This window comes from Pseudogymnoascus destructans (genome assembly GCF_001641265.1).
Source record: "Pseudogymnoascus destructans isolate 20631-21 unplaced genomic scaffold scaffold_18, whole genome shotgun sequence".
Lineage (NCBI taxonomy): Eukaryota > Fungi > Ascomycota > Leotiomycetes > Thelebolales > Thelebolaceae > Pseudogymnoascus > Pseudogymnoascus destructans.
Genome location: NW_020167537.1, coordinates 165,930 through 180,015, shown reverse-complemented (window position 1 = coordinate 180,015; position 14,086 = coordinate 165,930). Strand labels below are relative to the sequence as shown.

At 47.9% G+C, this 14,086-nt stretch overlaps 3 protein-coding genes across 3 annotated transcripts; all 3 read right to left on the bottom strand.

The window, feature by feature from the left end:
- Window positions 1-5,324: 5,324 nt before the first annotated feature.
- VC83_07171 (uncharacterized protein) lies at window positions 5,325-8,142 on the bottom strand. Its single transcript, XM_024470748.1, has 3 exons — window positions 7,506-8,142; window positions 7,242-7,449; window positions 5,325-7,192 (listed from the first exon to the last, which is right to left on the bottom strand). The coding sequence occupies exons 1-3, from the start codon at window positions 8,139-8,141 to the stop codon at window positions 5,592-5,594; spliced, it is 2,445 nt and encodes an 814-aa protein (XP_024321990.1). The 5' UTR covers window position 8,142; the 3' UTR covers window positions 5,325-5,591.
- Window positions 8,143-8,247: 105 nt separating this feature from the next.
- Window positions 8,248-10,073, bottom strand: VC83_07170 (uncharacterized protein). The gene is made up of 2 exons (XM_024470747.1): window positions 9,319-10,073; window positions 8,248-9,268 (listed from the first exon to the last, which is right to left on the bottom strand). The coding sequence occupies exons 1-2, from the start codon at window positions 9,844-9,846 to the stop codon at window positions 8,255-8,257; spliced, it is 1,542 nt and encodes a 513-aa protein (XP_024321989.1). The 5' UTR covers window positions 9,847-10,073; the 3' UTR covers window positions 8,248-8,254.
- A 779-nt stretch (window positions 10,074-10,852) lies between these two features.
- On the bottom strand, window positions 10,853-11,646 carry VC83_07169 (uncharacterized protein). Its single transcript, XM_024470746.1, has 2 exons — window positions 11,309-11,646; window positions 10,853-11,236 (listed from the first exon to the last, which is right to left on the bottom strand). Exons 1-2 carry the CDS (start codon window positions 11,572-11,574, stop codon window positions 10,978-10,980), a joined length of 525 nt encoding a protein of 174 aa, XP_024321905.1. The 5' UTR covers window positions 11,575-11,646; the 3' UTR covers window positions 10,853-10,977.
- Window positions 11,647-14,086: the final 2,440 nt, after the last annotated feature.

Here is a 14,086-nt window from a genome sequence, read left to right as displayed (position 1 = left end):
TCATAATATATTATAAAAATTTGTTTGTATTTATATAAACACATAGATTCCTTTATTTTAAGCTTTAAAGCAATTAGACTAGTAGATATTGAAATGTAAAGACCTAGTCTAAATTTTAGTGCCTAAACTTAATATCTTAAGAACTACTAAATAGATTATTTGTAAATGATTAGGTACAAATTCAACTAAATAGGAAAGGCTAGAAATACATTTTTAATATATATTATGAAGTTGTTGTTGAGTTATTATCTTGTAAATTTCTCAATTTTAGGTGGGAAGTTATAGAAACTTCTATTTTGGAAGGAAGGAAGGTAAGGCTATTCCTCGTAATATACAGTTGTCCACTTAGCAGTTGTAGACTCAGTGGCTAAGGCTGCACCCGTAACAACCGTAACAACTGTAACAACCGTAACAACCGTAACAACCGTAACAACCGTAACAACCGTAACAACCGTAACAACCGTAACAACCGTAACAACCGTAACAACCGTAACAACCGTAACAACCGTAACAACCGTAACAACCGTAACAAGCTGTAAGCTATAATCGTAACACTACCCCCCCCCCCTACTAAGATTGATCTCCTGGTCAAGAGTGTAAGATCATTGTGGCTTCTGTGGGTATTTTTGGTGGAAAGCTTGTGTGAGTTCAGGGGATACCAAGTGTTGTCTGGTGGGTGGTTCTTCCATGCTGCCATATAGAACAGCTTCTTCCATAGGAATTTAGAATCTAGGATTTCTTCAACTTCCCATTCAAGTTCATCTTCTATAACGATTGGCAGGGGTGGTTCATGGTGCTGGCCTTGTAAAGCATCATCTGAGTCAAGTCGTAAGAGGTTGCTGTAAAATACAGGATGTATCTTCATGCTTGGTGGTAGCTCTAATCGATATGCCACTTGCCCAATTCGTTCGAGAATCTTATATGGACCAAGTTGCTTGTGATCGAGTTTCTTCGAATGGCCTCTGAGTCCTGATATTCGTGTAGATAGCCATACTTGATCTCCAACCTGATATCTTGGTGCAGCTTTCCTGCGTTGATTTGCAAATGTCTCCATGCGAGTTTGCGAGAGTGCGATTTGGTCTTGCAGAAACTCCCAAATATCTTTCATGCTTTGTATCATATCCTTGTGTTCCTGTGGTGCTATTTGGAACTCGCTGTTCTTAATATCAAAACTCATTCTTGGCTCAAAGCCCTTATTTGCAAAGAATGGACTGATTTTTGTAGAGTCTGAAGGTAGAGCAAAGATATTCGACCCAATTGTCTTGGAGATAGTTAACATGAGCTCGTAAATATCGTTCGAGTTCTGCATTGAACCTCTTAGTTTGCCCATCTGTTTCTGGGTGGAAGGCAGTAGACAATTTTGTTATAACTTTCCAAACTTTGCAGAGGATATTCCACACCGCAGCCACGAACTGGGGGCCGCTGTCTGAGATGATCGAATTTGGTAAACCATGGTGTTTCCATACATGTCGAAGGAGTAGCTGTGCTGTTGCTTCTGCAGTTGTGCCTTCTTGGCCTGCAAAGCATGGGATAAAATGACGTTCTTTTGTAAGTCGGCATGCTACGACAAGGATAGCATTGTTTCCTTCACTCGAGTGATATGTCCTGCCACGGCTGGCTGCTAACAGGGATTGGTTGAAGAAGTCATCTCTTGTAGGTTTTGATCTTTTGCAGATATGGCAGTTCTTGATGTATTGTATAATTGTCTTATCCATCCGGGCCCAGTAATACTGTCTTTTGATGACCCGAATCATCTACCCAATACCAGGGTGTCCCATTGCTGGTTGGTCATGAATTTCTTGTAAGAGTTCGACGAGAGCACTTTCTGGAACCCAGACTCTATTATGAAAATATAAGAGCCCTTCCTTCACCTCGCAATATGCTAGAGCTATGTCTGGACTGTTTCGTTCTTCATTCTGCAGCTTCTGAATAGTGTCTTTGCATAAGCTGTCTTGAAGTTGCGCAGTTTGGATTTTGTCTAGAATACTTGCTTCCTGTAGGTGGACTGGCGTGAGTCGGAGGTCTGGATGGAGTCTCTTGAGTGGTAGCAGGATTTGAAGTTATTGTTTTTGGTGGTCATCTTCTTCGTTCGGTCTATCTCCTGGTCTTCAAGTTAATGCATCTGCTTTTCCGTTCTGTTTCCCAGGTCGATATATAATTTGAAAGTTAAACCTTGACAGAAACTCAGCCCATCGAGCTTGCCTTCGAGTAGGCTTCTTTGTTGTCATGAAGTATTCAAGACTCTTGTGATCTGACAAAACTTGGACTGGCATTGCTGTGCCCTCGACTTCTGGTCTCCATGCTTCGAAGCATCTGATGATGGCGAATAATTCCTTGTCATAGATTTTGTAATTACATTCTGCAGATACCATATTTTCCGAGAAGAATGCAACTGGATGTAGCATTCCCTTGTCATCTTTCTGTGACAGTACCCCAGAGGAAATAAAATCTGAGGCATCAGCTTCAACATAGGCTGTCTTCTCTCTATCGAAATGTTGTAAGACTGGGGCTTCTGTGACAGTTTTTTCAGAAGCGTGAATGCTTCCTGACATGCTTCTGTCCATTCGAAGACATGGTCTTTTTTTGTTAAGTTAACGAGTGGTTTCATGATGTTTGAATAGTTCTTGATAAACCTTCAATAGAACACACAGAATCTGATAAAAGCTTGTATGTCCCGTAATGATTGTGGTGCTTCCAATCCAGTATAGTGTTCACCTTTCCAGGATCCATGCGAATTCCATTAACTCCAATGATGAGTCCTAAGAATTTTGTCTCTTGAACGAAGAATTCGCATTTTGCTATATCTGCTTGTAGTCCTGCTTCTCGAAGCTTTTGTAGAACCATTTTGACATGCTTAACATGTTCCTCCTTACTTGTGCTATAGACGAGAAGATTGTCCATGTATGCAGTGACGAATTTGTTTATGTATTCCATTAATGTTTCATTCATATATCGTTGGAAGTTGCTGGGCCATTCGTAAGTCCAAATAAGAGAACTTTGTATTTGTACGATCCAAATCGAGTTTTGAATGTTGTCAGATCTTCGTCCTTGTCTGTCTGCATGCGAATTCGATTAAAGGCATGTCTAATATCAATCTTTGTAAGATATTTGGCACCCGTGATTTGAGCCAATGTTTCATCAATGAGGGGAAGTGGGTATGAGTCTTTCCTTGTGATCGCATTTAGCTTGTGATAGTCTATGCAAAATCGAAGTCCACCTCCTGGTTTGTGTACAAATAACACAGGTGAGGCAAATGGTTCTTTGCTAGCTTCGATGAATCCTTTGGTAAGATTGTCCTCAACGTATTTCTTCACAAGATCAAGCTCTTCTCGAGACATGTTATAGAGTGGTGCATGCCCTAGTTTTGAGTTCCCTTCTAACACATAGCGCAAAACTGCAGACAGTCAAAGAAAGGGAATGGAGGACGAAAGTATGGCAAACAGCTTAACGCTACAAGGTCAAGGCGGGTGCAAGGCCCCGCAAGGACAGCTATGTGCCACATTGAAGGGAAAAGATGGAAGGACAGTTCGAAATGAGGCTGACCTTCGAGTCTGCAGAAGTATCCGAAGTATAATGTGAAGACTTCGATACTCAAAGCAGTAGGACAAGGTATAGTAGTTCAGGCTCCAAAGCATATACTTTATACCACAGGGGTCAAGTGGTGAGACTAACAGGTTGGCCAAGTGGTTTGACTCGAAGTAAGGCAATGCAAAGTAAGTCAAAGCAGGAGGAATTGCAAGAAGGCCAAGTAGTGTATAATTTGCTAGCTAAAGATCAATAAGAGACATGAGCAATAAGTGCTTATTGTAATGGTGGGTGCACCAGATGTGAGAATCTAGCCACCCAAGGAAGGGATGATTTTACTAAGACAACACACTGTCTTAGGAAACAGAGCCAAAGGGTTGTAGCTTAGACTATTCCACAACACGGCAATCAGGTGTATAATGTAGTGAAGTGGTTTAGACAAGTTGTAACAAATATTGAGTCTGAGAACTCAGGGGTAAGTCAGAGGTTACTCACTGACTTTTCAGAAACAAAGAATAACAAGATCAATGCTTGGAAGCTTGGAAAAGACATAGAAGTATGTGCTAGTCGATTTTCTTTATTGTCTGCTTGCCCTTTCTTAAGGAAAGGGCAATCCTATTTATGCTAAAGGAGTGTAGTTCTCTCATTTTCCAAGACTTTCCATGACTAACCAAGCTTGGTAACTGTAGTCAACGTAAGAGAATTCCATAGAACCATCTCTTAGGTTCCTAGCCTATGAAGTAAAAGGAGGTCCAGGGTCAGAGTACCTCTATAGACAAATTATGTCATAACTTAACCAATCTTGTGGTTAACTAAGGAGTGATGACGTGTAATGAATCATAGAGGGTTGTAGAAGCTTTTGGAGCTATCGTTCATGTTCCTAGGCCTCTAGTTGGTAGAGATATATCATGTGGTAGTATTAGCCCAGTAACTAAGGAGTGATGATGTGTAATGAATCATAGAGGGTTGTAGAGATATGCTATGTGGTAATATCGGCCCAGTAACTAAGGAGCGATGACATGTAATGAATCATAGAGGGTTGTAGCAATCGTTGAGTAGTATTGTTCTTGTTGTTGGTATGATAAGCCAAAATATGTATAGTGACTTGTAGGTTTGAGGAGGAAATTTCTAAGTTTGCTCTTGAGTTTGATAGCAAACTGAGTGCAATGAATGTCAGTATAACACGAGGCAGACCAACTAACACAAGTTGGAGTAAGGAATATACAACAGGTAGAATGGATAGAAATGTACTACAAAGCAAGGCTACGAGCGATATCACAATACAACATTCAAAGCGCATGGTTAGGAGTAGGCATTTATCCATTTAATCCACGGATATCCCTTTGGTACGAAGCTCCTATCTAAGGAAAATTGAGTCGGACAAGTCACAGTCACGTGGTGAGAGTGAAGGCAGGTTAGCCGAGTCGGACCCGTTTCGGGTACTTAAGGAGATTGACCCAACGGGGGTTCCTCTCTTCATCTTTTTTGTATCCTTTGTAGTAGACCTATAGGATAGCATCCGTTTAGCCTCTGACTCGCACTCTCATATGGTATTACTGTGAGCTGGGTGCCCTGTGTCCTTACATTGCTAAATAGGCTATGTAACGCTGCTTCCTATCTAATAGGATGAACAGAGGCTTCTTACATAAGGTTTAACTTAACAGAGAAGGCAGGTGTTAGGGGATACTTATAAGTTACTTAAATAACTATTTGAGTATGAGCCATACTCATGAGTATACTCGAGTTTCTAACCCTGCTTTCATCCATCATTAATATCACTGGCAAACAGGTCAAATAACTTATATCACAAAAATATTTGTTATATTTGTCCAAAGATTATAACTTCCCTCCAGAAACTCTACCGCACAAACAGTACTAGAACACTTATATCCACTTATTCTCCTATCTGCATGAGAACGAACGCCTATCACATATCACAACCACAAGCCACTCAAATCCCCTAATTATGTCCTCCTTGGACATGAACCCCACATGTAAACCTGCCTCACCACAAAGGGCAATCCCAACTTCCTCCTCACCCCAACTCAGAAATCCAAAAATTTCACCTAATTAACCTCCTTCACACAACACACTTTCCCTTCCACCCCCACCGTCGCCTCCGCCTTCGTCCCCTCTGCCGCAACCAACACACTCTTATTAGTCGCCTGCGTACTCGGTGGGACATCAATCGCCGGGTTCCTACTGAAGAAATTCACCGGCTTCAGCGCAACCCTCATCGTCTCGCACGGCATGACTGGGAAGTCCTCTACGCGCGGCACGTGGTTGATACCAAACTGCACCCAGACCACAATATCCTTATCCTCGACGCTATCCCCGCGCTCTGCCCAGCTGCGCACGCCTGTTCCGCCGCGGGACTGGTTGGTGTAGCGACCTCCTGCGTATAGCTCGTCGTCGCGGTGCGCAGTGACGTAGACGTTGTGGTCTGCGAACTCGGCGCGGCGGTGGTGGAAGGAGGTCGGGGAGGCGAGCATCTTCTGGAAGTTAGGGGCGTGGATCTTGTAAGAGACTGCGGCGCCGTTGACGGGGTTGTGGACAGCGGCGTTGGCAATGCGGAAGATGCGGTTGGTGTTGCTGTCGAGGTCGAGGCCGGCGGAGGTCAGCACGAGGGTCTCGGCGACGGTGTAGCCTACGCCGTGGGGGTTGGAGTCGGAGACTGGCATGGGGTGCGCTTCATCGTAGACGAGGCGGTTGAGAGGGCCGTCGAGCATGGGGTCGATGCGTAGGGACATGATATGCTGGTGGTGCGCGGCGAGGACGCCGGGGTGGACGACGGTTCCGTAAGGGACGGTGAGGCCCTCGTCTATGGGCGATGTGGAGAGGATGCCAGTGGCGCGGACTTCGTAGGCGACCTCGCCGGCTTGGTTGAACACGAAAGCGAGGATATACTCGTAGTTCGCGACGGTGATGATGGATTGGATGACGAGCTCGCGGTTGCGCACGATGGCGGCGCGGCCGGTGCGGTAGTTGGTGTGCTTCCACCCGATGCCGTTGTCCTGCTCGTGGATGCAGACGACGTTGTCCATTGGGAGGGGCTCGCCGGCGGAGTTGTTCAGGATCGCGCTGACGTAGTGGATGGAGCCGAGGCAGTCGCATCCGAGCTTGAGGTTGTTGGCCATGATGCCGGCGCCGGCGTCACCGAGATCGAAGGCGGCTTTCTTGTGGTAGGGGTGGCGGGGGTCAGCGTAGGGGATGTTCATGTCGGAGAGAGACAGCCTGTAGAAGAGGGGACGGCCGTCGTAGTGGACGTCATAGAGGACCATCCCTTCTCTCAGGTTGAAGCCGATCTTGAAGTTCCACTTCTGCCAGCCAACGGTACGGCCGAGATCAGAGAAGTTGCTGACGGTGAATGAGGCGCCCTCTGGTTGAACAACATTAAGTGGCTTGAGGTCGGTGCGGAGAGTCTGGGCCTCTGGGATATACTCATTGGCTGGGTGCATCTTGTATGGGCCAAGCTCCTTGATGGTAGCATCTGCTCCAGTGGGAAGGACGTCAATTCTGATAACCTTCATTGTTTCGGCACAGATCACAGGTGAGATGGGGAGAGGCATGGCGTAGTGGTTAGCGTCTGGCTCGTTGGCGTGCTTTGGATCTTTCATATAGATGAAGCATTGGAACATGCGCTTACCATCGTGGACACCATCAGAGCCTAGATATGTTAGTGGGTACACTCTATATCAAGACGGTTGATGAAATACCATAGATCCATGGGTCGACAATAACAACGGAGCACTCGGGAAGCTGCAACTTGGCAATGGCAGCCTTCATCCCCTTATCCTCCAACGCGACCTTCTCGACCATGAGAATCTCGTCACCATCAGCGTTGCTGTGGACGTTAGCTCCAAGGCGGACATTGCTCTCAATCTTGCCCTCGGACAAGTTTATAACAGCCTCGTGGAGTTTATCCTACTCGGAATTAGCACCACCCATCTCATCCATCTCGGTTTCTTCGGGATACTTACAGTGTTACGGATGTAGTAAAGCACGAAAGCCCTCCGGTCAATCTTAACCAGCGTAGAACCGCTGCGCTCAGCTTGGAGATATGGAAGTAGCTCTGCCTTGAGCGGTTCTAGTAGCGTGACCGCCTTGAAGTTGAAATCCGTGTTCGCTGGCCAGGACGCCTTCAATAAGCTCGCGGCGCGAGTGATCTCGCTCGCCGTTAGAGGCCCAATTGGATGCACAACCTCCTCTTTTGCGCCTCCTACGAACGACAGGATGGTGGGGATTTTCTCCATGACGACAAGCGGTACTGCCGATAGCGAGAATGTGGACAGCTGACAAAACGGAGGGGCGACGCGAAAATGACGACTCCAGAGAGAGAAATTATGTTTGGGAAAGGGAGGGGGAAAAACTGGAAGTGGTTCTATATATCCGCCCAGGCAAAATGAAGGTCTAATTCTTATATAACTAACTATTTGGGTTACTTTCTTATCGGAGGAGTCGTATATTACTCGATTTCCCCCGCTTGACCCGCGTTGGTGGGTTGATTCGTTCGTCGGATGCGCATTCCTGATCGGGATAGTTTGTGGTACCCACCATGATAATGGGATGGGATGGGACGAAAACACGATTCCGAAGCAAGGAGCACGTACCGACATGTTGTCACTATGGAAAATGCTCCACATGTGCAACGGAATTGTGTATGAATATTTTTACCCCTCACATAACATACATATCATCTGAACAGCAAAAAATATATTATTATACTGATCTATGCCTGCCTCTTCTCCAACAGTAGTATACCGCTCGGCTTCTGTGACTTTCCCACTACGCCCTCTTCCCTCCCATAGATCTTCGTCCCCCGCAAATATGTCTCCCTAACTACTCCCTTGAGCCTCTTTCCTTGATACGGGGTGACCTTGTTGCGGAACAGCATATCCGTCTTCTCTACGACGAAGCTTCCCTCATCATCGAATACGCAGATATCCGCATCAAGCCCCTCCTTCAGCGCGCCCTTGAGATGCTCAAGACCGACCTGCTTGGTGGTGTTAACACAGCACAGGCGCACGACATCAATGATGCTCAAAGCCGGCTTCTGCTGCGCAGTCTGGTTATGCGCTGAGGTCCAGAGAATAGGTAGACCGAGACCAACACTGGAGATTCCACCCCAGCTAGCGAAGAAATCGCCCTTCGCCTTGCCATCATCAGCGGTCCCTGGTTCCGCGACGCTCAGGTGGTCGGGGAGGAGCTTCAGCTCGGGGGTGCAGGGTGAGTGGTCCGAAACGATGGTTTGGATGACGGAGTTCAGCTCGTTCAGTTCAGCCCAGAGACCGTCGCGGTTAGAGGCTTCGCGGATGGGTGGGCAGCACTTGTGGCGGGTGTCGCCTGTGGCGACGTCCTCTGATGCGAGGGAGAGGTAGTGGAAGCAGGTCTCGGCTGTAATCTTGATGCCTTTCTGACGCGCTTCGCGTAGGAGAGGGATTGCCTGGATAGCGCTGAGATGCACAATGTGCAGTGGTAGAGAGGGTGCGAGGTGAGCCAGCGATATAACCTCCTCAATAGCGTAAGTCTCAAAAGCCGGTGGGCGGGAGGCTAGGAAAGAGGAGTAGGCATCAAGTGGACCGTGGGGGTATGCTGGTAGGAGCGAAGCTTGGACGTCATCACCGATGGAGTCAGTGATGGGCGGGATCATCTCGGCGTGGAATAGCACGGTTGTGGGCTGGGTTGCCAATGTCTCCAAGACCAACGCCACATCCTTTGAAGATACGGCTGGGAACTCGTCGACCTATTCATCTTATCAGCAAGTCATTTCTCTACTTCAGTAGGCGTACTCACACCACTCTCGATCAAGAATCCTTTGAACCCTCTGACTCCAGCTTCAACCAGCGGCACAAGCTCGTCGGCATTGCCAGGGATAATGCCTCCATAGAATCCAATATCCACCCAACACTGGCCTTCCGCTGCCTTAATCTTCTCCTTAAGCCCTGCCACAGTTGTAGTTGGTGGAATGGCATTGAGAGGCATATCAATCACCGTAGTGACACCCCCACTAGCCGCTGCCCGAGTCCCTGTCCAGAAGCCCTCCCATTCCGTCCGACCCGGCTCGTTCAAGTGCACGTGAGCATCCACGAGGCCTGGCAGGATAATGTTTGGAGAGTGGTCAATGTACACTGTGTCTGCAGAGAATTCCGACTGCGGAACAACTTCGGGGCGCACAGAGAGGATCTTCCCCGTTGCTGGAGATATCGTTATCGTTGCAGGTGACACAACAAGGTTGCCCTGCGCATCAGGGATGACGGCCCTGGTGGAGACGAGGACGGTTTGTGTGACCTCCTGTATACTGGAGCGCGTAGTGGGCACCATCTCTAGACTTCACCGGGAAGTGAGCCGATGACTTGTGCTTTCGTTGCTACTTTTAACGTATGAAACGTGGGAAGAGTAGAGGGGTTGAGATATAAGAAAGATGGAAAACACAGGTCGAGAGTTGGGGATAATGGAGACTGAAAAGAGCTCTACAACTACCGCAATTTTCAAACCCGACTAGAAGATATGCTGTCTTTTATAAGGAATGCTTGGTTCTCGCCCGGAGGGGTGGTGGAGTGGGCTTGTTACAAGCTATAAGGTGCCTAGGGAGAAGCTTATCTGGGGTCTAGGGCACTGCCGCCACTCAGAAATTTTGGTCGAGTAAGCCTCGAGTAAGGCTATCGAGTAAACATAGCCGCCGCAGGATGATCTGCACTCTCCCATTCATCTAAATCTCTAATTTTCAAAAGGTTTTTGCTGCTGGGTAGGCCAATATGTAGATGAGAATTTGCTAGGGTGTTTAACGGCACCAAGAATCTAAAATTTGAGAGTCATTGCTCTCTTGATATTATCACCTTTCACTTATGATTCCTTCTTCAGATTCCCCAAGTGCGCAATCGACTTTCCGTTATCGTCAGGACCTTTCCCCACCTTTGGACTCTGGAATGATTATGTAAGGGCGGAGGTCGCCTAATTTCCTGTTTTCACACAAGCTCACGGCTAAACCGTGGAGAAAACGAAAGACCAGGAAAAGATGCTAGAACCCCACATGTTGCGCCAGGTCCAATGAGGCCCAGAGGCGACGATGCGGCCAGCAGTCACATATTATCAAAGCCACGAAGGATTCTTAACATGGCCTCTCCTCGTCAGTCAATACCACAACACTAAGACGTTGGAGGAACACATCCTTACCTCGCCGGCAGCATCAACGGGGATAGTTGGTTGCAATGGGGGTACGAATTTAGTAGTAACATAGTTAGCATAGGCTGGAGCTACTGGTGATACGGAGTTAAGGTGATTTGTCGACATGCCTTATGAGATAATTAGATATATATTTTGACATAAGAGGGTCGTTACCCATCAGCTTAATCCTGCTCTGTTATTCACCATATAAATAGCAATCTTGTTCTCACCAACTCTGAACTCCTTAATTACTCCTACCCCTATCCCCTTGCGCCCACCCCATCTTCCTCACTCCTCCTCCATATAAGCCATACCCCCTGAGTTCCTCACCACCCACTGCCGCGGTTCCATCATCCTATAATGTCCAAACTCCTCCTCAAGGTTCCCCTCACTCCAACTCTCCTGCTTCTCCGTCCCGACATACCGCCCCGACTCATCATGCGCAAAGTAACGGAGGTAGTCGCGCCGCGGCATCATCGCGACCACGATCTTCGTCTTCTTGAAACGGAACCGGTCGCGTAGGGAGCGGCGGCGTTTCTGGGATGTGCTGCTTCTATTAGCTCTGGTCTATTTCTCTACGCCGATCACCTGGGATGGGACGGAGGAACGGTGCGCTTACGATTCCACCCCGGCCTTGAAGCTCCCCTCGCACACCCGCACCACGACTGGGATTATGCTATCGTCTGTGAATCTGAAAGGGAGGAAATGCGGCGCCGTAGGGCCGAACATACAGGCGGACGACCAGGCGGACTGATAATCCGTGGGCATGGGGCGACCAGTAGCTGTGAAGCGCTCAAAGCAGTCTGTGTCGGATAGTGTTGAGTTGGATGAGCCAGAGCTGGAGGTGCTGTGCTTGCGCTCAAGGATGGTGTGTGATCGCACCATGTTTATGCTGAAGGGCGATTGTCAATCGATGGAGGCGATGGTAGTAGCACTCACCAGTAAAACCGTGGGATAGCACGGTTTGACTGGTGAGTTGGTGGATACGAATATATATATACATCCCCTACTGAGTACAGTACATTGTCACCTTGCGACTGATCTCCGTCACCACCCACACCAACGGTCGTATCTGTAACAAGGCTAGTGACGGCGTCACTATTGGCTCATTACAGCATCGGGCCTATTCGACAACCTTCCACCCAGTCGGCTTCAACGCGAGTGGCGGCCAGTGAACCACGCCTATCCCATGTTGTCCATCAGCCCGTCCCACCATCCACATCCAAGATCAAAGTTGCAAGGTGGTACCAGGTGAGGAGTGGATGTTTGGCATCACGGCAGGTCTAAATTCCCGCCGTCCGTCCAGGCTAGCGATCGCCTGATCGCTCCCGCACCCGCCTATTAGACCCGTGATTCGCCGTCATAGCTCGAATTTTTCGATTCTGGATTTCTCTACCCAGACAGACGACAGAAGGGCGCCATTGGTAGGAGAAGCTCGCCGTCGGCGGCAATCCGAGAGGCTTGCTTACCGCCACCACTGTTGTATTAGCTCGTCGGGCGTAATGCGACGAAAAGGAGGAGGTCGGCGCTCAAAAAGCCGTCAGACGTCGGCTAGCTACCTCGTTGGGGTTTAGTCATTATTGTGGTGGGTGTTTTAGGTGGAGTCTTCAGGTCAGTCGACAGGGCTGCGGTGTTATGGACGTCGCGGCGTGGCTTTTGATTAAGTTACATATAACTCCGAGCTAAGGGGAGAGTCAGCAATGTGTAAAATTCTACAGGTAGGTTTGGTGTCTATGGAATAGATAAAAACCTTCCGCTGTAGCGATGATTTTACCATTACTTACAGATAAAGATGCCTTCTTCACATTAACTTCGCTTGGCGTATTGAGATATCACCATGTAGCTGGCGCTGTCGATAGCACAGCAGGTGAGACAAAGCCTGCATTGGAGACCTGAAATATCCCAGAGGCCAATACGCAGAGATATCCGGTATTACTGTACTACTGTCTCTTCATTCTCGTCATGCCCGGCGGCAGAAATGTATCACCTATCCCGACTTCTCACATACGCCACTGACCGCCTCCCCAGGCTTTAATCCCTATTTGGAGAGGTACCCACATCACTAACTAGGCCGTTGTGACCACTATGCTTATGTCTCAGTTTCACTATCTCCGGTCTCGTAGCCCATCATATTCACCAGTCTCTCGGTCAGCTCGGCATCGCTGTCATGGGACCACTATTCAAACTCGCAGTACTCCGTACATCTGATGATGTGCACGCATCCACCTTTCCCTGCCATCCCCATCATGTACGTCATTGCGGGTTTCGGAACGGTCTAGGAGGCGGGGCCTATAACGCGTGAATCGGGATCTGTAAAACGCAAACAAAGTTTCCTGGGTAACTTTGGCCCTCACGAGCGACACAGACACTGAACGTGATTCTGGTACTGTCGTGCTTGTTCTGGGTTTGATCGAAACTTGAAGCCTGCCAAACAAAAAAGAGCGAACATCAAGCGTTAACTTTACTGCCCTTCTTTTTCTTCATGCCCTTGCTCACCTTGTACCAAAGAACCGGGTTTTCTTGAAGGTTTGATAAGGTGATTTTCTTGACGTCTGATGCAATTTCCCCGTCTCAGCAGGCCTTGCATTATTATGTTGTGGATTTGTTCTGGCCATGTTGATTATTCTAGAAGACGATCTAGGCGGCCAATAGCCAGCGCTCCTAATAGTCCAAACAGTCAGTCTGGAAACCTCATGTAACGCTGACTTCTAAACGATAGAAGACACAGAGGTTTCTTGCGTAAGGTTGACTTGACAGAGGAGGCAGGGGATTAAACACAAAGGCTTTCCAAGTAACACGTTACAGTATTGTAAAGAATACTATATTGAGTTGAGCACAAAGCTCCTATCTAAGGAAATACTATCTACTTATATAGTGGCGTCGTGCCAAAGGGATATCCGTGGATATTATGGATAACATAATATCCATGATATCCAATGTTATCCATCACGTGAGGTTGCAGCCATAAGCGCTACCATAGCACTAGCACTTAGCCGTAACACCTCAGACTGGACTGTTAGTCGGTCCGTCATGGTCAGACTGGACTAGTCGTCAGTCTGTCATGGGCAGACTGGACTGTTGGTCTGTTCGTTATCGTCAGACCAGATGGACGGTCCAGTCCGTCTTTGCCAGACTGGACTGTTGGTCCGTCCGTCATTATCAGACCAGACTGCAGTCCAGACTGCAGTCTGGACTATTAGTCTAAATCACAACATATGACTTGTAGCCTTTGCTATCTACGATTCTACCTCCAAGCTCCCCTATGTCATCTCCACTGTGTCTGATCCCCCACCACTCTCATCGCGCCCCAATGCATCAGAGTGGTTGAACCCAGCAGCCGCATCGACATAGCGACACTAGACTCTGCAATTAGCTGACGGTAGTCCTCATGAAGCAG

Coding starts and splice junctions, on each gene's coding strand:
- VC83_07171 (XM_024470748.1), bottom strand. CDS start 8,141: ATGTCGGTACGTGCTCCTTGCTTCGGAATCGTGTTTTCGTCCCATCCC. Junction 7,450..7,505: donor TTTACTACATCCGTAACACT/GTAAGTATCCCG, acceptor AATTCCGAGTAG/GATAAACTCCACGAGGCTGT. Junction 7,193..7,241: donor TGTCGACCCATGGATCTATG/GTATTTCATCAA, acceptor TAACATATCTAG/GCTCTGATGGTGTCCACGAT.
- VC83_07170 (XM_024470747.1), bottom strand. CDS start 9,846: ATGGTGCCCACTACGCGCTCCAGTATACAGGAGGTCACACAAACCGTC. Junction 9,269..9,318: donor GATTCTTGATCGAGAGTGGT/GTGAGTACGCCT, acceptor TAAGATGAATAG/GTCGACGAGTTCCCAGCCGT.
- VC83_07169 (XM_024470746.1), bottom strand. CDS start 11,574: ATGGTGCGATCACACACCATCCTTGAGCGCAAGCACAGCACCTCCAGC. Junction 11,237..11,308: donor TTCAAGGCCGGGGTGGAATC/GTAAGCGCACCG, acceptor TAATAGAAGCAG/CACATCCCAGAAACGCCGCC.